Below are 20,029 nucleotides of genomic sequence, written 5' to 3'. Positions count from 1 at the left end.
GGACATACTTGAAAACGAGAGGTAACTCTCAATGTATTACTTCCTGGTAAAACATTTGATAAATAAATAAAATTGAATCAGACTTTGATAATCATTAGCTGCAAAGCCCATGAAGGATTAAAAGTCAAAAGGAGATTGTCCCATGCTCTGTACGCAGGTCTTGCCCGGGCAAAGTCTATTCCCAGTCAGACGTACTCCTCGGAAGTGGTGACCCTCTGGTACCGGCCACCCGATGTGCTTCTAGGTGCCACCGATTATTCCACCGACTTGGATATCTGGTAAGAAGCAGTGCCTTCTGCTGTAGTGTTTGGGGGAGATCTGTATAAATATAAACAGGTAGAACAGGAGAAATGAAACAGATCAGTGGGTTTGGAGTTTCTTGAACCCTTCAGAGATGCAGTGCTCAGCTACTCATCACAAGTCTCAAAACCAATCCCCACCTGTGTAGTGGGACACCTTAGTAACCTGGGATAGAACAAGATGCTGGACACTTCACTGCTTCTAGAGTCAGCACTGTGCACACATTGGTTTAATTGTGAGCAACTTGTTGCAATGTTTGGCCCTTCAGCCTGTTTGTAATCTCGCTCCATGCTAAAAAAAAAAGAAATGTCTTTACCTTTTTAGAGAACATCCCCTCACATTCCTGCAGGCCCCTCTGAAACTTTTTTGCACCTTTCATCATTGGAGACATTTCTTATGAAAATCCCTGCTGTCTGGAACAGAACAACATGGGAGAATAGAATCAGATGAAGCGTTTATTCCACCCTTTTGATGTCACTGCCCTCACTTGGGAGGGAGAGCCAATAAACAGTGAGGATGAGACAAGCAGGGGATTGTGGGAGAGGAAATGGCAATCCTAAAATTCTTCCTGAAATCTGACAGCTCATAGTTTCCTTTTTATTTAAAACTAACTCAAAGTACCCGGCGTTGTTCAGAAATTCTAGGAAACCAATCTCATCCCCCCCTCCTTCTCTAACCCCCTTTACCCCCCCTTCTCTTCTCCCTTCCTCCCCCCCCCCCCCACTAATCTCGCTCCCTCCCGTCACTTTCCTTTAATACCTTATGATGTCCCCAATTGTTTCTGCCTCTCTTTTTTTCCAGCATTCATACTTTCTCCTCACTTGTTAAATAATTTCCTTTCTTTCTTAGTCTGATTTCTTTGTAAATTTTATAGCTATCTGACTGTCCTTATCTGCCACCAGGCTATGTGCATTATGATGTCACGTGCCAGATACATAGCCTACCAGGTACAACACCCAGTGGCTAACTTGCTTGAGAAATTGTAATAACTCATCTAATTAAAAATAGAATGTATCCAAACATAAACAAAAACCTGCTCATTGATCTCCGGAACGATCATGCAAAATGTGGATACGATATCTTAGGTGTTCAAATGCATAGCGAACAGACAGACAGGCAATTTTCCACAATATATAGTAGATAGAATATGATACTTTTAAAGCATGCAGACGTTTGGGGAGGACTGAACGGTGCCTCTCGTACTAGTTTAGCTTGCACTAAACTGGCTTCAATTTGTTTAATTTGCTTACATCCTGGAACCACATCTGTTCCTGCCCTGCAGGTCTCAGAGAGATGGGAAGTAGAGTGTACAGGATACAAACTCAACGGCAGGAGGACAGAAGAGAAGTAGAAATTCAAATATTTAAAAAGAGAATACAGGAAAGATCTGGAGAATTTAAAAGGAAAGGAGAACTGCAGAAGAGAAATATGAAAGGAGCAAAAGAGAGGAGAGAAAAAGTGAGAAAGGGGACTGAATCTAAACGATGTTCTGAGCATTCCCAAGCAGCAAAGAAGCACATAAGTAGCATGAAAGGTAGCAGGAACTGTTTTATCCTGGCCGGGGATACTGACATAGAATATCAAGCAGGTAGATAAGAAAGGTAACAATTTTATAGGTGTCTTGGAGGTGCACGTGCATGTGTGGATGGTACTCGGCTTCATGGATCTGAGTACTCATATGTGCTTTCCGATCCCAGACTCCCACTTTGTAAAGGTTCAGTCCCACGGAGCGGGTCAAATAAACATTATTCTTTGAAACAGCTTATCAGTGTAATCCGCTTATTCAGAAAGATTTAATCTCTCTTGCATTTCTCCTTGAGAAGTTCCCGAGTGAACTGAATCGTCGGATCAATAAAATTCTTTAATGCAGCATTCCATTTTTTTAATCCACCCCTCATTTCAGCCCCTTAGACCCCCTGCTTCCCCAGATACTTACCTACGAACGTAGATGCTGCCGGTTCTTCATGGAGGTTTAAATTCCCGCCTCATAGGGGTCAGTTGGAAGTCCCAATGGATGATGTTGCAGCTTCCAATTGGCTTCCGTTCCGAGGAACGCCCTGACAGAGGCCCTTCTTCATGTCTATAACCTTAGATTTATGTTATCCCTTTTAATGAGTTTTCTTAGGTTCCTCTCTGAGCTCTACAGGTAATCTAAACTGTAAGACCAGACATGGTTATGTATGTATGTATGTATGTATACAGTATATTTATATATCACCCACAGTGTACTCAGCCATTACAAAAGAGACAGTACAGTACAGTGAATTATAAATACAATAAGTGCAACAAACAAAATTAGACAATAGGAAAGTAAATCCCCTGCCCCGGAGAGCTTACAATCTAAGTGGTATGTTGGGAGACTTACAGAGACAGCAGATGAGGGAATATGTGCTGTAGATGGCAGGGCTTGGACACAATGGTTGGTAGGAGTGACTGTGGGTGTGGGACAGTAGCCATGATTTTAGGCAATTGAAATGCTTCATTTAAGAGTTCAGTTTTATGGGTTGACTTAAAGGTGGGGAGAGGTGATTGGCGAATACCAGGTGTGTGGAACTTCGAGAGAGAGATTAAAGTCGATAAGGAGGAATCATGTTTGTGAATGTAGTCAAGACCGCAGGTTAGAGGGCGGGTGTCACTGACCCAAGAAAGGGCATTTAGATCAAGTGAAGAGAGGATAGAATTGTAAGAGTTCATAGAGAGAGAAGATAGATTAGTTTTCAGGGTAGATACCAGAGCATAGAGGTCAATGGAGTGAACATCTCGAGAGTAGCGAGTAGAACAGGTAGGAAGAGGGGGAGAGGAATGAGTGGTGGTGAATGATAGGAAGAGCGGAAAGGGGGAGGAATCAGAAAGGGAACAGTTTTTAGTAAAGACCAGGACTAAATAGTTACCATCCTTGTGGGTACTGGAATCGGTTCATTGGATCCCACACTGTCCTTATCAGAGAACTAATAAAAATGTGGGGTGGGGGGACTCTGGCTGCACAAGCAGTTGCTGATCACACAGAAGGGAGCAGCCAGAGGAAATCCAACCCCTCCCCCATCTAACCTTCAAAAAATACATAAAATATACTTATAGATGTCAGCTTTGGGTTAAAAAAAAAATGGTATAATTAGACTGATTGCAGCACCCAAAAGGATGGTCACTCTTTAGAGTGCCCCTTTTTAAATAGGAGCTATTGGCTACAATAATAAATTCCATTTACTTCCATGTGCCTCGGGTAGCAGAATTAGATTCCCATCTCTTTGAAGTAGGGATTCATTATACAGGTAAGTTCTACTTCAACTAGTGCTGCACAAATGTAACATTACAACTCACCTATTATACTTCTCTTCCAGGGGGGCAGGATGCATATTTATAGAAATGCTCCAGGGATACCCTGCATTCTCCGGGGGTTTGGATATTTTGGAGCAGCTGGAGAAAATCTGGTTGGTAAGTGGAAGATCATTTCTTAGCGGATGTTATTTAAATGTCCACTTCTTTTGTGGGAGGCGGATGTGTTGATGGGATTTTTAAATGGCTGACGGCATTTGTACACCTTAAGGCAATGGAGGCAAGTCAACAAAAGGTGAGAACTCTACAAAAATGAAGTTTTAGAAAAAGAGAAGTATAAAACACAACACACCACACATCTTTCTCTCGTCTTCAACACCACCCTGAAAAGTTACCTCTACAATGAAGCATTTCCATCGCGCTATAACATCACCATGTAACCCACCACATAGGCTCTTAGCCTCTTGACCTGGCGTATGTGCGGATTGCAGACATATCAGCTCAGACGTTTTCTCTCCTTCTACGATGTGGCGTCATGGCAAACGAATCGCCATGTGACATCAGGTCACCATGACTACACAACGCTGCAGGAGAAGATGTCGACCTGGAGAAGGTAAGTTCTGGTGCCGATAGGATGAAGGAGAGGATTGCAGTGACCGCCAGGCTGCTGCTGCATGGGCAGCTGGGGGGCCACCGGCCGACGCTACTGGGGAGCCGCTGAGCCAGTTGCCCTATCACCAGCAGCACCTCGGCAAGTCCGATACGCCAATCCGCCCCTGCCGGGCTCTGTCTCTGCATGTCTTCCAACACACGTTCGTTTGTAAGCACTTCAGGGCAGGGGTTCCTAGCCCACAATTACTTATGTTTCATACACGTTTTCCTGTGTGTTATCCTTCCCTGTATTATGTTATTATTTCTGTATAGGGTCGCGTACATGTTTGGCTGTAGGGATATGGGAAAAATGTGCACAAGTTTGCGAATCTAATCAAATGGTTTTATTTGTATTTATTTATTTTTTAAATCATGGAAAAAAAAACCCTGCCTGTTCAGCCCCCAAAAAACGATAGTCTAGGTGATAAAAATATGCAAGGTGAGATGACTCATGTACAAGGTCACATCACCGTGCATACACAGTAAAATAAAGTGAAAATCTGGCCAAAAACATTGACATTTTAAAGAATTGACAGTTTCACCATTTTGCCAGATTTTCGCACATTTTTTTTTAATCACAATTGTAAAATGTTGCCTATTTTACAGCAATTGAAGCTTTTCAGAACATTTCACAAACATGGCAACATTTCTGTAAATTTTTGTGAAACTGCAAATTGCCAACATCCTCGCATCTCTATTTGGTATTACGTAAATAAAAATGGTAATAGTCCAAAATAATGTGACCAGTTAATTTTAGGAAATGATGTAGTTTTGGGTGGGGGAGGGATTGAACATGAAATTCAGGCAGCTTTAAGCAATTTTTCTAAATAATGATGGTGTCAATGTAGTGGAATGAAGTTGTAAACAACTGGTGAAATGTAATTGAAGGAACAACCCAGACCTAGAAAGGATTTCCTAGTCTCAGTAGAATGATATTAGTCACTGCAGCCTGTTAGATGGTTGCAACCGTATATGTAAAAGAAACAAAAGGAGAGAGAACAAAGCAAATGTAAACCCTATATTTCCACAGTCTATTTGTGCTATGGCAGGACTGGACAATGCCAAAAGAATGTCTTGTGGTTTTGGTAAGTTACCGAGTTACTAAGGGAGGATTAGTTTTGTTATCACTAATATATCAAATATAAAAAACTAAATCTCACCTGTGCCTCCAATGTAACCCCTCTATAACCATAGTCTATGGGGCCTATGCACTAAGCTCCAAAAAAATCAAAAAAAAATCGCCGGGCTGCTTAAATCGCCAGTTTCTACAGCGTTGCTATCACGCTATGCAGAAAGCCCAGAATACGTGTGATAGCAACATTAGCAAACATGGCGAGTAGCCGGCGACGTGATGATCGCCCCTCTGAAAAGGGCTCACCCGGTGATTTCTTTCTGCTGCAGAGAGAGAGTTGCCTCTCCCTGCGCAAATCTCGCCAGAGATCAATTTTTTTTAATATAACATTTAATACTAGTGTATTGTAGCAGGGGGTCTCCGGAGCAGAACCTTGTTGATTTGAGGTCCGGGGACCCCCTGCTTCCCGAGATACAGGCCCCGTTATGGGGTGCCAGGTTCTCCTATGCATTTTATTCCCACGGTCACGTGACGCGGGACATTTAAATGCATAGGAGATACCAGCACCCCATAACGGGGCCCGTATCTCGGGAAGCAGAGGGTCGCTAAGGCATAAATCAAAGCGCTTCAGCTCAGGAGAACCCCTGCTCCCGCACACTATATTAATAAAAATTACATATATAACACGGTATGTCCAATTGTACCTTTCTTTCCCCACATAGTATATATGCTTTGTAAGTCCTGTTATGGTAAGTTCCAGTCAGTAGCAATTTAATCTATGGGCCAGTGACACCCCCTCAGACCCCCATCTGCTATCCTAGAAAGTGAAGAAAGAGAAGTGGTGACTCATGGCCTGTGTACAGCCCCTTAGAGGTGGGTACAGTCCATGAGCCCGCCCCTTCTAGAGCTTTCCTAGGAGGAGCATCAAAGTTAGAGGAGTCTGCCTCTGCTCTCCAAGCAGAGAGGAAGGGCTGTCAGTCTCTCCCATGGCGAGGATGAGCTGGCACACTCTAGGCTCAAAAGGCCTAGAGAACATCCAGACCCAAGGCCCCACACTACCAAGGCAGCACCATCTGAAGTCCTGGGACTTCAGAGAGATCATGCTGCAAGGAAGACCTGCTGCAATTATACCACCACAATAAATCCTGTTCAACTATACCTCTTGCATGGTGTCAGTTCCTGGGCAGGAGGGGTCAGGAGTGCAGTGATGGGGGCTGACACCCACACACCCTAGGTTCCATCACAGCTGGAGGGGCAAACACCAACAGAGAGAACACAGAGATCCATCTAAGCCTGTCCTGTTCTGTCTCATTACCACCAAGCAGGCGACTCAGTATTCCTGCAGCCTACAGGTATAGCACCAAACACCTGGTAACGCGTGTATATCCCCAGCACTGGTCCCTATATGAGATTGGGGGGGGGGGAGAGGGAAACAGTGTTACACATAAAAGCAGCTTCATTACCTTAGCGGATAGCCGCTAAGGCACTGAAGTGTTTAAGGTACTAGCAGAATTATTTAGGGCAGAGGGGGTGAGTGAAGCGGGTACTTGGGCCTTGACTCACCCCCTCTGCCCCCAATAAAGCTGCTGTTGTTCCTTAACCCCTTCATTGCCTGTAAATGCATTTTTATTGCATGGGATTCATGCCGGGGGTCTCCGGTGCTGATATAAATGGGTATCAGCTCCGGAGACTCCCAGCATCAATCCGATGCAGGAAATTGCATTTTATTTTCTAAGACCCCTTTCGCCACTTCTCGGCAGCTTCTCACCGCCTTCCTGCCAACTTTTCCTGGCGGGAGGATTTTGAGAGGAAATCTCTATTCTAGAGCCGCGATTAGCCTCGATAACTAAACGGGGCTACTAGAATTGCACAAGTTTGAAAACCTGCCTATAAGTGGCTTCTTGCCGCTCGTTTGGCATTTTTTTTTTCTATCTGCGACTTATCGGGGCTTACTGAATAGCAATAGGCCTTTTTGGCGAAAAGGCCTCAATAAGTGGCTTATCGGCGCTTAGTGTATAGGCCACTATGCATTTATTTATCCCGCTTTAAGACATGAGGCTAAAAGCAAGATTCACTAAGAAATGAAGGCCATTTTTTTAAGGCCGATAATTTTTTTTTTACTATCATCCGAACTGTTTTTCAGTGCTATTGCACTATAAATTCTATAGCACGATAGCTGATAGAAAAAACTTCAGCCTGTATGATCTGCATGAAGACGCTGTGTCTCCATGTATGGCTCTTACAGGCGATCATGCATTAAAAATATTGATTTTGATAATAGTGTCTCCTGAGCTGAACCGTATTGGCTTCAGCCTCAGGCACCCCCTACTTTCTGAGATACAGGCCTAGGTTATGTGGTGCCAGTATCCCCTGTGCTTTTAAATCTCCCGCATCACGTTACCGGGGGGATTTAAATCCTGTACTGGGATACCGGCACCCCATAACGGGGCTTGTATCTCGGGAAGTAGGGGGTCCCCGAGGCAGAAACCAATGAGGTTCAGCTCAGGAGACCCCCTGCTCATGTACACTATTATCAAAATCCCAATAACAAATTTTAAAAATGAATTACCATAGCGGCTATCCGCTAAGGTAACGAAGCAGCTTTAATTACATTTTTATTAATAGTGTGCGGGAGCAGGGGGTCTCCTGACCTGAACCGCATTGATTACAGCCTTGTGGATCCCCTCCTTCCTAAGTTAAGGCCCCGGTGTGGGGTTCCGGTATCTCCTCCAGTATTTAAATCCCACGGTCACGTGATGCGGACGATTTAAAAATGGCGGCGATGCCGGCACCCGATGCCCCATACCAGGGCCCGTAACTCGGGAAGCCGGGGGTCCTTGAGGCAGAAATCAAAGCAGTTCAGCTCAGGAGACCCCCTGCTCCCGCACACTATTATTAAAAATTACATTAAAGCAGCTTCATTACCTTAGCGGATAGCCGCTAAGGCAATGAAGGGGTTAAGGCATAATAGCAGGTTTATTGGAGGTAGAGGGGGTACTTGGCCCATCACTCACCCCCTCTTCCCCAATAAACATTACAATATGACGAAGCGATACATTCTCGAAACATGTAATCCTGTGTTGGTGGAGCTGCATCATTCTGTTTGGACACCCGAAGCCACTGTAGTCCCTGAGGCAGGCCCGCGTCATAGGCCCTGCGATGGACGCGCGAACACGGGGTTTCCTGGCGGTGCCTACCAAGTGGACACAGAGGCTGACAGTGTTGTACTTTTATGTAAGTTCTTTATGCTTACTTTTATGTTTGAATAAACTACCTATTTCTTCATACATCTTGTGGCTGTCGCCCCATGTTTGATATGTTTCAAGAGGGATTACCCCGTGAGAATAAGCTGTTCAGCCCCGATGTGACAGGGATCGTTTTCGGAGGCAAGAGCTGAAAGAAACTTTGATAGGAGGGGCTCACACATGTCTGTGTGAGTTGAGCTACTATTAGCATTTTTATTGTACCCTGCCATCCCCTTGTGTGTGTGTCAATACCTGTGGTCACACATTATTTCTGCTTATCATTTTTTCTGTTTTTTATGCGCTCACCACTCTTCTCTGATCACTAACCACTGAGGATCAAGGAAAGATCGTTCTTTCAAGGTTGAGCTGCAAATCCGGAGGATACATATAAGGGCTAGTATCTGACCATTTTGAGTCCCTTTTATGGCTTGCTTGTATTTATCAGCTTTTTAGGGGAGCGCTGTAGTTTCCCCACTTGCATAGTGGCAAAGTATGCCCATATTATATGGGCATGCTTTAACACTGTGCCAATCAATGGGTAACGGGGTGGAGAGTGGGGGTGGTGTCCCTGGGTAGTGGGGGAGGGTGGGTTAACCCCTTAATTACTATGGTGGTTACTAACCGCTAAGGTGATTAAGGGGTTAGGAGCCATTAGATTGTATTTTTATTGCATTGTTTCTGGCAACGGGGCTGGCAGGGGTAAGTGCAAGTTTTATTTACTTTATGGTGCTTATTTATATTATCCATATCTGGATAATAGTAATTTTGCCCATTACTGTACTGTATGTGTTGTGGGGGGGGGGGGGGGTCTTTATAGCAGTGTATTGCACTTTTTATTTTTTCGGCACAGGATTGGTGCTGCAAGCCCAGTGGGGACCCCCCGTGGGGTCCTCTGATGAGAGAGCGAGGGAGAGACATAAAGGAGAAGGGGCGCAGTTGATGTCATTTTGTTTTATAAATATTTTTTTAATGTGTCTCGGTTTTTACTTTTGTAAATCTGGTCACCCTACACATACCCCTTTCTGTTATTAAGGTATATACAGTACATGTTGATGCATGCCGGTTATTTGTTTGTAAGCAAACCGACTACAGTACAGGCAGTCCTCGGTTATCCGACACAATGCGTTACTCAAAATGACGTTGGATAGCGAAACGTTGTAAAGCGAAACACGTTTTCCCATAGGAAAACTGTTTAAATGAAAGGTTCCGTTCCTGAAGGCATTTTTAATGCTAAAATACACAAAATATTTTACGCAGACAATAAGATATGCAGCATACACATAAATTATATAGTGCATATACTGTATTTTATATATATAATATTACATAATATAATATATAGTATAATATAGTATAATATATATATTATATACACATAAACAACTTTGCAAAGTGTCATAAGAGCGTTGGATAAGCCATTTTGGCGTTGTAAAAATGAATAGAGGTGTGCATTGCATAGCGTTGGATAAGCCATTCGTTGTAAAACGAAGCACTGTCTGTATGCTACAATTTAGAAGTGATGTAATTGTGAGTCATATATTAAAGGTACGTCCCACATAGTTGGCCAGTTTAAATTTTTAGGGGCCTCTAAAAGGGGAAGTGTTTTATCAATCACGAGTTTTCTTTACCCTTTATCCCACCCTGTACTTATCAGAGAGCCAATAAAGATTAGGGGAGGTGGGGGCTCTGGCTGTACAAGCACTCGCTGATCACACAGTACCATCACACAGAAGGGAGCAGCCAGAGGAAACCAAACCCCTCTCCTAACTTTAAAAAAATACATCAAAAATACATATAGGTGTCAGATTTGGGTAAAAAGGTTTCAATTGCCCTAAACATGTCACTGGAATAAGTTCACTGTGGTGGCGGAAGGATCACCCCTTTAAATGAGGTCTTGTTGCTAAGTGTATTTAGCAGTGCAGAGGCCTCAGATGCTCCGTGATGCATTTCAGGCTACTGGCCTCTTTATTTCAGAACAATGCTGATTCGTTATATGTCATCCCGCTGCATGTGCTTTTTACTACAACAAGTCCCAATCTCTTTCTCTCCCCCCTCTGCCTTTGTCAGTCTCTCTCAGGGTCAAGTTATATGCTGGCCCAAGATTCACTTTCATCTATTTAAAAAAAAAAAAAAGTCCAAGAGCTGAATGCCTTTTTTTAGGGCTGTGTGTGCAAAGTGCTTTTCACATTCTTATGTGGGGGCAGGGGGATGGTGGCTCTTCCTTAAAGCACCAGCCTGTGCTGATGTTTCTTGTTGTTGCATTTAATTATTATTATTATTTTTAATAACTATTATTCATATAACATTGCTTTAATAGACCTCTTGTTGTCACTTGAAATATTGAGTGTCTGGGATCTTAAAATGGAACTCTCCCCAGGGCCCAATGCCGTCTAACGGTTACCATGGTGACCTCAGAAGCTAGAGACTAAGATAATCATCTTCATTTTCACATTATAAAACCATTAAAAAAAAAAAAAAAAAAAAAAGAAGAGCAGGACATTCTCAGGGGAGGGGGAGGAGGAGGGTTTGATGCTTTAACCCAGTAGTGCGCAAATTGGGGTGTGCAAGATTTTTCAGGGGGGGGCATGGTGGTGTTGCAGAGGCCCCGCGCTCTTCCCCAAGGCATTTAAATTAAATGCCGGGGGATCGTGTGAGGCCTCTGCAATGTTCCTTTTCTCTTCGGCGATGCGGCATCAAATTATGTCACGTGACCCTGCTACATCATTTGACGCTAAAAACAAGGTAAGGAGGGTGGCGCGAGCAGGGGAGCGCAGCGGGGAAAGTTTACGCTCCCTGCTTTAACCCATTGAGGGCTAGAGGGATCTGCAACTCATTGCAAGTAAATATGTTGCTTTTTAAAATTGTATTACTGTTTTTTTTAACACCGGTTTGAAGCAGGGGGTGTCCGGAGTTGAACACCATACATTTCAGCTCTGGGACCCCCTGCTTCCTGAGATACTTACCTCCAAAGAGGGGGCCAGTATCTTTGCAAAGTTTTAAAGCTCCCGCTTCACGTGGGGCCAATAGGAAGCTGGACCTGATGACGTCACAGCTTCCTATTGGACCGCAGGGCGCGGGAGCTTTAAAAACTCCGCCATTAGGCGAACCCTGCAAACCGAGCGGGGTCGTCTACCGCCCCCTCCCCCCCCTTACAGAGGTATGTATCTCGGGAAGCAGGGGGGTCCCCGGAGCGGAAATATAATGGGGTTCAGCTGCAGAGACCCATTTGGTTCAATACAATGTTAAAAAAAAATTTGCTTCTTTAAATGGTTAAGTGAGAAAAGCAACATGTGAAAAACAAGGCTATATCTGAAAAGATGCATCAGTCTTATATCAAAGTAACAAATATATAATTAAGTATTCAAAAAATGCATCAAATAAAAGAGGCACGGACCATCGTAAACATTCAAACAAGTCTCGCTTCACAGGTTACTTTTGCACTAGAAGAGTCCCCACTATGAGTTGGTAGTACTGAGTAATGCAGGGGTGCAACTCGCCCCCCCCCCGCCTGGATCCGGCGTCAAATGATGTCACGTTGCCATGGCAAAGCAACGTCACGTGACCCCCGCGACGCCGGGTTGCCATGACGACGCGTCGCTGGAAGGCAAGGTAAGTGAAGTTACAGAAGCCTTACGCGATCCCCGGCATTTAATTTAAATGCCTTCAGGGAAGCGCGGGGCCCTCCGTAACCCCCAGAAAGTCCCCCACTTTGCGCGCACCCCTGGTATAATGAACTGAAAGAAAACATTACGTTTCATATCACAGCAATGTCAGTCGCTGCACTTCAGAGTAGTTCAAAAACATGATAAATAGGGTTAACAAAAAGGTACAGTATATAGACGTAAATGGAGGACATCTCCAGCATTTTTTATAAATTTAATTTAAAAAAAAAATGCATTTAAATTATAATTCTTTAATGCAGTTATTTCTTTTTATTGAATTTGCCTACAAGTAAATACCGGGGAGAGTGGGCGTGACAGCACGGAGCTGGTTCGCCCCCATTAAGCAAATCGCTCACGTGACCCGGCCTTTTATTTATTTGCTTGCTCGTGCATTGCAAGCGCCGGCGCTTCTAGTCGCGTACGCGGCCACGCGCTCTGAGGACAGCCTCATAGAGGCACATCACTTTGATCGCAGCTGCGAGCGCGACCATGGACGCGGCCTTAGTGTGGGGCGCCCTGTACAAAAGGTATACAATATTTTATTTTTATATATGTAGACGTAAGAGTCATTAACTACATTCTTTGCGTACTGAGGGAAAAGGCGATTAAATGTTCTTTTTGACAGGAAAAAATTCTGTATTTAAAGAGGAAGGTATTTTGATATGACAACTTCTGAAGATTGGGCGTCTTTAATTAGTTTTTCAACAGAAATATCACGAAATTCCAAGTCTGGAAGTGCATTTCGTGCGTTTTTGCCACAAATGCACTTAATGAGTTTTACCTCTACAACGATGATATAGTGATTCACATGAGGGCCGGCCTTGGGGTAAGGCGTTTGTCTTTGGTCTCGCGCCTTCAGTGGGTTACACACTCCTTCCTCTCCCTCCTTCTGTTGGCGCCGGGATCCAACTTCCACCCGACAGGACAGGGGAGAGATGGAAGGAGGGAGTTGGAGTCCCCGGGCAGGCGCAGAACCGCTGCACACCCCAAGGTAGCTGCGTGCGTTGTGTGTGTGTGTGAGGGGGGGCGCCTTACCTTCTCATGAGCAGCAGCATCACACCTCCTCTTCCTGCAGTGTCGCATTGTCATGGCGACCCAAAAGCACATGACAACGTGTTGCCATGACAACGCGACGGTGCCGAAGGAGGGGCGACGGTGGCTGGAGCAAGGGCCCCCGCTGCCAGCATACCGCCTTGGGCCTCGCCAAAGGTAAGGCCGGCCCTGCGACAAAATATTCATTCTGAGAAACACATATAAATAAATAAAAATCAAAGTTGGTGTCCAAAAAAAGATGTATAATTCTGTGTCAAACCACCAAGAAAACTGTCCAAGTGAAGGAAATGTGAAAGTTGAGTTCGCCAGCTTCTCCCTAGCGGTAAAAGGAAAAGGAATCTCTATGTGCAAATCCAACACAGGACCCAGGTGTCACTGCAGCTCACTCAGCAAAACTACCATCCCGAAATCTTCAACAAGAAGCGCTGGGGATCCTGCAGCGACGTATCGTTACTTATTCATACGAAAATACATTAAAAAAAGGAATCTTTTTTTGCACTCGCCGCCACAATATAAAACCAGGCACATCCGTCTCCACGTCATGTACAGGATAATGCTGTTCCCAGCGCAGCGTTACAGTTGCAAGTAATTTGATTTTGTATTCCTTTTCTCTATAGGTATAATATTAATAACAGTGTCATTTCATATAGGGCTGACATGGCTATGGAGTGATGTATATAGATTTTACAGGTGCAATCAGGAGTTTACAGTCTGTTTCTGTGCCCAAGGCCAAGTACATTTGAGGGTCAAGAGGTATCCTCCACCTCAAAGACTTGTGCCATTAATCCTTCCCACATTTTGTGCTGCATTGCGCTGGAGGCTTGGTAACTCTATACGAGTGATAATACATAGGCATGTTTACTGGGATTTTCAGTTTGTCTTAACTTACATTAACTGTATAACAACACAGTACCTGTCCTGCCACCATATAAAATGACATTCATTTTTGTGATTTAGATTGGTTTAAAGGAGGGCGTTTGCTATCAACAGAAGAGTTGTGTTTTGTTGCAGCGCTGGTGAAACACTGAACACACCCTGTTCTTTCAGCTTCTTCTGCATTCCTTCCTCTGCAAAACGTGGGCAAAAACATAGTTTTTCTAGGATAAGGTTTTGCAGACTGGAGACTAGGAGACAAGTTGTTTTATCCCTTAAAAGCAACAGTCACCCACTTCCCCCACATTTTTCTTTACAAGGAAGGAAACCAGACGGCCCAGAGGTGAAACACAATATTTTCAGCTGCGGGGTGACCCTGGTTCCCGACCTACATACCACTGAAGGTTGCGCATTGCAGTGCCCACCGGGGGAAACAAAATGGAGGTTTAAATCTTCCGCGTGACCCAGGCCAAAAGTAAGCCGCAAAATATGATCTGCGGTGGTTTCCTATTGATCCGTGTGACACTGGGCATTTAAATGCCAGGAAGTACCAGGGCTACCTTCATCGGTATGTATTTCAGGAACCTGAGTGTCTCTGGAGCTCACATTAGTGAGGTTCATCTCCAGTGTCCCCTGCATCTCATACTGGTAATTAAAAAAGTGATGTCTCCAGGGGTAGAACTGCTGCTTTTAGGCTTTAAAGTTCTACATTTTCAATTTTCAGAGCTTTTCTGTTGCTATTCTACTAAATTGTTATCACTTCTGTACAAATGATTCTGAAATGTTTTTATTTTATTAACAGGAAAGTCAAACTCATATTACTTTTCACAGGTATTAGGAACGCCAACGGAGGATTCCTGGCCAGGAGTGTCACAGCTTCCTAACTACAAAACAGGTAGGAAATGATGATGGGTCAGATATACCAAGCAGCACTAAGCCATGTAGCACATTCCAGTGAATGGGACATTAAGGCCCATCACGGCTTCCCAGAGCTTTGTAAATCTGGCCCTATAAACGTCAACTCATGCTGGGCTGTTCACTTTGGCACACCTTCAGTATTAAAGTGCCGTAGGCATGGTCATTTACAGAGTATCATGCAGAGTAAATGAGTACTTCAGTATTAGGCGATACCTTTTTTATATGGGACTAATAATAGATATTATAAGACACGTTTTCGAGAGTTCTTCTTTTCATCAGGTCGGCTTTTCTGATTGGTACTGGTATGGCTTACCTGAGGAAGAGAGGAGACCTCTTGAAAGCTTGTCTTATAAAATCTATTGTTAGTTCAAATAAAAAAGGTATCACCTAAGGCTGAGTCCCCGCTGGCGCTGAGCTCGCTGAGCGGGCGGTGCTTGGCGAGGTGACTTATATATAATATATATATATATATATATATATATATTATATATAAGTCCCTGCTCACGCGATGCGACCGCGGGTATGCGCTTGCACACACGCTCACCGGCACTCAGCGCTTAGGTAAATAATTTTTTTTTAACTTTCCCGCTCGCTCAACTATTCGGCAATGCCGCCCCCCTCTCCCCCCCCCATCCCCCCGCGGGCACGCGAGCAGACGCAGGACACCCGGCTCGCATGCTTTGAGCGCCAGCGGGGACTAAGCCTTATTCTGAGGTACTCATTTACTCTGCACTATCGCAACTGGACTAACATGGCTATTTCTGCTTAATTCATGATGAGAGTATCATGTCACACATTAAATAAGTTATGGTGGGTAAAAAAAGTATTATACAAATGCACGGGTACAAACATTTATATAGCATGTATACATTTCAAGAATCTGAGGGTTAAATAAAAATCAGCCTTCAAGCAAAAAGAAAACAGGGAAGCCCTTTTTTAAAAAAAGTTTTGGTTTTAAGAAAAAAACAGCAAAGCAAATAAAGGACAAAAAAATAGCTTTCACATTCAATAAGTGTGGTTATTAAAAAAAAAAAGCAAAGGAGTTAAGAACAGTTGCAATTCTTCTAGTGACGCAGAATATATATAACAGAAGCCACATGGACAAAGGGTTACACAGCTGCAAATCACTCATACAGGGGTTGGAGAGGATATATTGGTTTGAACATAGGGCAGGGTATGGAGTACAGATTGGAGTTTAAGATACAGATACATGGCATTAGTGAGACAGCCAGGCTCTCGCTGCAGTAACTGTACTGGTTGGCCGCTAACAGAAGGCTTCGGTTAAAGGGGTTGGTGTTCTGATTTTAACGCCTCTGCTGCCAGATGTTTCTGCTGTGTATTGCAGCCCCTCCCCACCCACCCAAAATGCAATCGCCTAGTAATATCAATAGAAAAATGCAATAAGCAGGGTGTAAAGAGTGTTGTAGGTTATAATATAATGTAGGAACAGGTAGAAAAACGGCAGTGCACTGCCAAGAAGACCAGGAGGAGGCTCACGGTTGCAAAAGCAAAAATTATTTATTCCATAAAAAGATTGGACAAAATGTCCCCCCTAGCCACAGCAACAGTCCACCAACGCGTTTTGGGCTCTATGCCCTTTCTCAAGGTGTTTCTTTCATTTACCTGCTGTGGAATACCTCCCTGGATTCTGGAATTCAAAAGTGATTTTTTTCTGTGGGTTGCCATACCCTGTTATTCTCACCATATTGGACTTTGTTTGTACTAATTATTAGTGGTGCCTGTGGCATTAAGTACTAGTCCCCTCAACCCTATTAGGGTAACCTTATTGTACTACACAGTTCATTGGTAGTTTCTCAACTGCAGATGTTATAATATAACTAAGGACTTGTTCTTCTGATGCACTGGCGTTCTATGCATCTGCTATATATTTCTCAAAGTGTCCTATGTGTCGTTGTCTGTCTGTCTGTATGTATGTGTCTCCCTGTGTCCCTAGCGGTAATCTCATTGGCTCCCTTGGCCCGCCCGCCCCCGCACACCTCTCATTGGCCGGACACACACACACACACACACACACACACCCTCTGTCCCCCCCCCCCCCCCCATCACGTGCGCCGCCCTGCATCGGCTCTGGAAGGAGGGGAAGCACGGCGCGGCCCTCCTACCCCAGCCGCTCCCTTACCCCCCGGCGCTACCTCCCTCTCAGGTAAGTCACACCACTGCGCGTCCCGCCTCAGCTTATGGCGCCAGTAACTCTCCTATTTCAGGCGTGCAGCCTCGCGCCTCAGGCCCACACAGGGCGCTTCCTGCCACCGCCTGCACGCCTCACTCAGCCGGACGGCACATCGGGGGACCAAGCGGGGGGGGGGGGGCGAGCCACGAGTCACAGGGAATGGGGGGGCGAGCCGCGAGTCACAGGGAACGGGGGGGGGGGGGGCGAGCCGCGAGTCACAGGGAACGGGGGGGGGGCGAGTCACAGAGAACGGGGAGGGCGAGCCGCGAGTCACAGGGAACGGGGGGGGGGGCGAGCCGCGAGTCACAGGGAACGGGGAGGGGGCCGAGCCGCGAGTAACAGGGAACGGGGGGGGCGAGCCGCGAGTCACAGGGAACTGAGGGGGGGTGTGAGCGGCGAGTAACAGGGAATGGGGGGGGCGAGCCGCGAGTAACAGGGAACGGGGGGGGGGGCGAGCCGCGAGTCACAGGGAACGGAGGGGGGGGGGCGAGTCACGTGGAGGGGGGGGGGGGCACCCGCCGAACCAGCGGGGGGACGGACGCCCGGAGGGGGGGGGGGGCATGCACATACATAAATTATGACAATACATATGCCCACTGCTCTCCACCACCCCCCCACTCCCCCTTCCCTCCCACTCCCCCTCCCCCTTCCCTCCCCACTCCCCTCCCCCTTCCCTCCCACTCCCCTCCCCCTTCCCTCCCACTCCCCTCCCCCTTCCCTCCCACTCCCCTCCCCCTTCCCTCCCACTCCCCTCCCCCCTCCCCCCCTCCACTCCCCCCACCCCACCCCCACTCCCCCCCACTCCCCTTCCCCCCCCCCCAGTCCCCCCCCACTCCCCTTTCCCCCCCCCCCACTCCCCTTTCCCCCCCCCCCCACTCCCCTTTCCCCCCCCACTACCCTTTCCCCCCCCCACTACCCTTCCCCCCCCACTACCCTTTCCCCCCCCACTCCCCTTTCCCCCCCACTCCCCTTCCCCCCCCCACTCCCCTTTCCCCCCCCCCCACTCCCCTTTCCCCCCCCACTCCCCTTTCCCCCCCCACTCCCCTTTCCCCCCCACTCCCCTTCCCCCCCCCCACTCCCCTTCCCACTCCCCTTCCCCCCCACTCCCCTTCCCCCCCCACTCCCCTTCCCCCCCCACTCCCCTTTCTCCCCCCACTCCCCTTCCCCCCCCCACTCCCCTTCCCCCCCCACTCCCCTCCCCCCCCACTCCTCTCCCCCCCCACTCCCCTCCCCCCCACTCCCCTCCCCCCCACTCCCCTTCCCCCCCCCACTCCCCTTCCCCCCCACTCCCCTTCCCCCCCCACTCCCCTTCCCCCCCACTCCCCTTTCCCCCCCCCCACTCCCCTTTCCCCCCCCCACTCCCCTTTCCCCCCCCCCACTCCCCTTTCCCCCCCCCACTCCCCTTCCCCCCCACTCCCCTTTCCCCCCCCACTCCCCCTTCCCCCCCCCACTCCCCCTTCCCCCCCCCCACTCCCCTACCCCCCCACTCCCCCTTTCCCCCCCACTCCCTTTCCCCCCCCACTCCCTTTCCCCCCCCCACTCCCTTTCCCCACCCACTCCCTTTCCCCACCCACTCCCTTTCCCCCCCTCCACTCTCCTTTCCCCCCCCACTCCCCTTTCCCCCCACTCCCCTCCCCTTCCCCCCCGCTCCCCTTTCCCCCCCGCTCCCCTTTCCCCCACCGCTCCCCTTTCCCCCACCGCTCCCCTTTCCCCTCCCTCGCTCCCCTTCCCCCCCCCCCCGCTCCCCTTCCCTCCCCCCCACTCCCCTCCCCTTCCCCCCCGCTCCCCTTTCCCCCCCGCTCCCCTTTCCCCCCCGCTCCCCTTTCCCCCACCGCTCCCCTTTCCCCCACCGCTCCCCTTTCCCCCCCTCGCTCCCATTCCCCCCCCCCCCCCGCTCCCCTTCCCCCCCCTTGCTCCCCTTCCCCCCCCCCGGCTCCACTCCCCCCCCCCCGCTCCACTTCCCCCCCCCCGCTCCACTTCCCCCCCCCCGCTCCACTTCCCCCCCCCGCTCCACTTCCCCCCCCTGCTCCACTTCCCCCCCCCGCTCCACTTCCCCCCCCCCCGCTCCACTTCCCCCCCCCCCCCGCTCCACTTCCCCCCCCACCCCCCCGCTCCACTTCCCCCCCCCCGCTCCACTTTCCCCCCCCGCTCCACTTTCCCCCCCCCGCTCCACTTTCCCCCCCCCGCTCCACTTTCCCCCCCCCCCCGCTCCACTTTCTCCCCCCCCGCTCCACTTTCCCCCCCCCCGCTCCACTTTCCCCCCCCCCCCCCCCGCTCCACTTTCCCCCCCCCCGCTCCACTTTCCCCCCCCGCTCCACTTTCCCCCCCCCCGCTCCACTTTCCCCCCCCCGCTCCACTTTCCCCCCCCCCCGCTCCACTTTCCCCCCCCCCCGCTCCACTTTCCCCCCCCCCCCCGCTCCACTTTCCCCCCCCGCTCCACTTTCCCCCCGCTCCACTTTCCCCCCCCCCGCTCCACTTCCCCCCCCCGCTCCCCTTTCCCCCCCCCCGCTCCCCTTTCCCCCCCGCTCCCCTTTCCCCCCCCGCTCCCCTTTCCCCCCCCGCTCCCCTTTCCCCCCCCCCGCTCCCCTTCCCCCCCCCCCCGCTCCCCTTCCCCCCCCCCGCTCCCCTTCCCCCCCTCCCGCCCCTACGCACCGACATCACTGACCCACCGCCTCACACCCTAGCAGGACCCCCACTCACAGACAGCACTCACAACCCACGCGCCACCACCCTAGCAGGACACACGCCTCACATTTTTACATCTGTTATGTCACCAAAATATACATTGTAC

The 20,029-nt window shown here is 48.4% G+C and overlaps 1 protein-coding gene across 4 annotated transcripts in view; it reads left to right on the top strand.

The window, feature by feature from the left end:
• CDK15 (cyclin dependent kinase 15) overlaps positions 1-20,029 on the top strand; it is a 98,552-nt gene that overhangs the window by 43,219 nt on the left and 35,304 nt on the right. For all 4 annotated transcript variants that reach the window (XM_075608618.1, XM_075608617.1, XM_075608616.1 and 1 more), the window contains 3 exons: positions 158-278; positions 3,639-3,732; positions 14,961-15,024. In XM_075608618.1, the coding sequence (XP_075464733.1) occupies positions 158-278; positions 3,639-3,732; positions 14,961-15,024 (279 nt within the window). The remainder of the gene's footprint in view (positions 1-157; positions 279-3,638; positions 3,733-14,960; positions 15,025-20,029) is intronic.

Source organism: Ascaphus truei, chromosome 7, assembly GCF_040206685.1.
Source record: "Ascaphus truei isolate aAscTru1 chromosome 7, aAscTru1.hap1, whole genome shotgun sequence".
In the NCBI taxonomy this organism is placed as follows: Eukaryota; Metazoa; Chordata; class Amphibia; order Anura; family Ascaphidae; genus Ascaphus; species Ascaphus truei.
The sequence above is the reverse complement of the archived record's forward strand: the minus strand, read 5'-3'. Positions and strand labels throughout refer to the sequence as shown.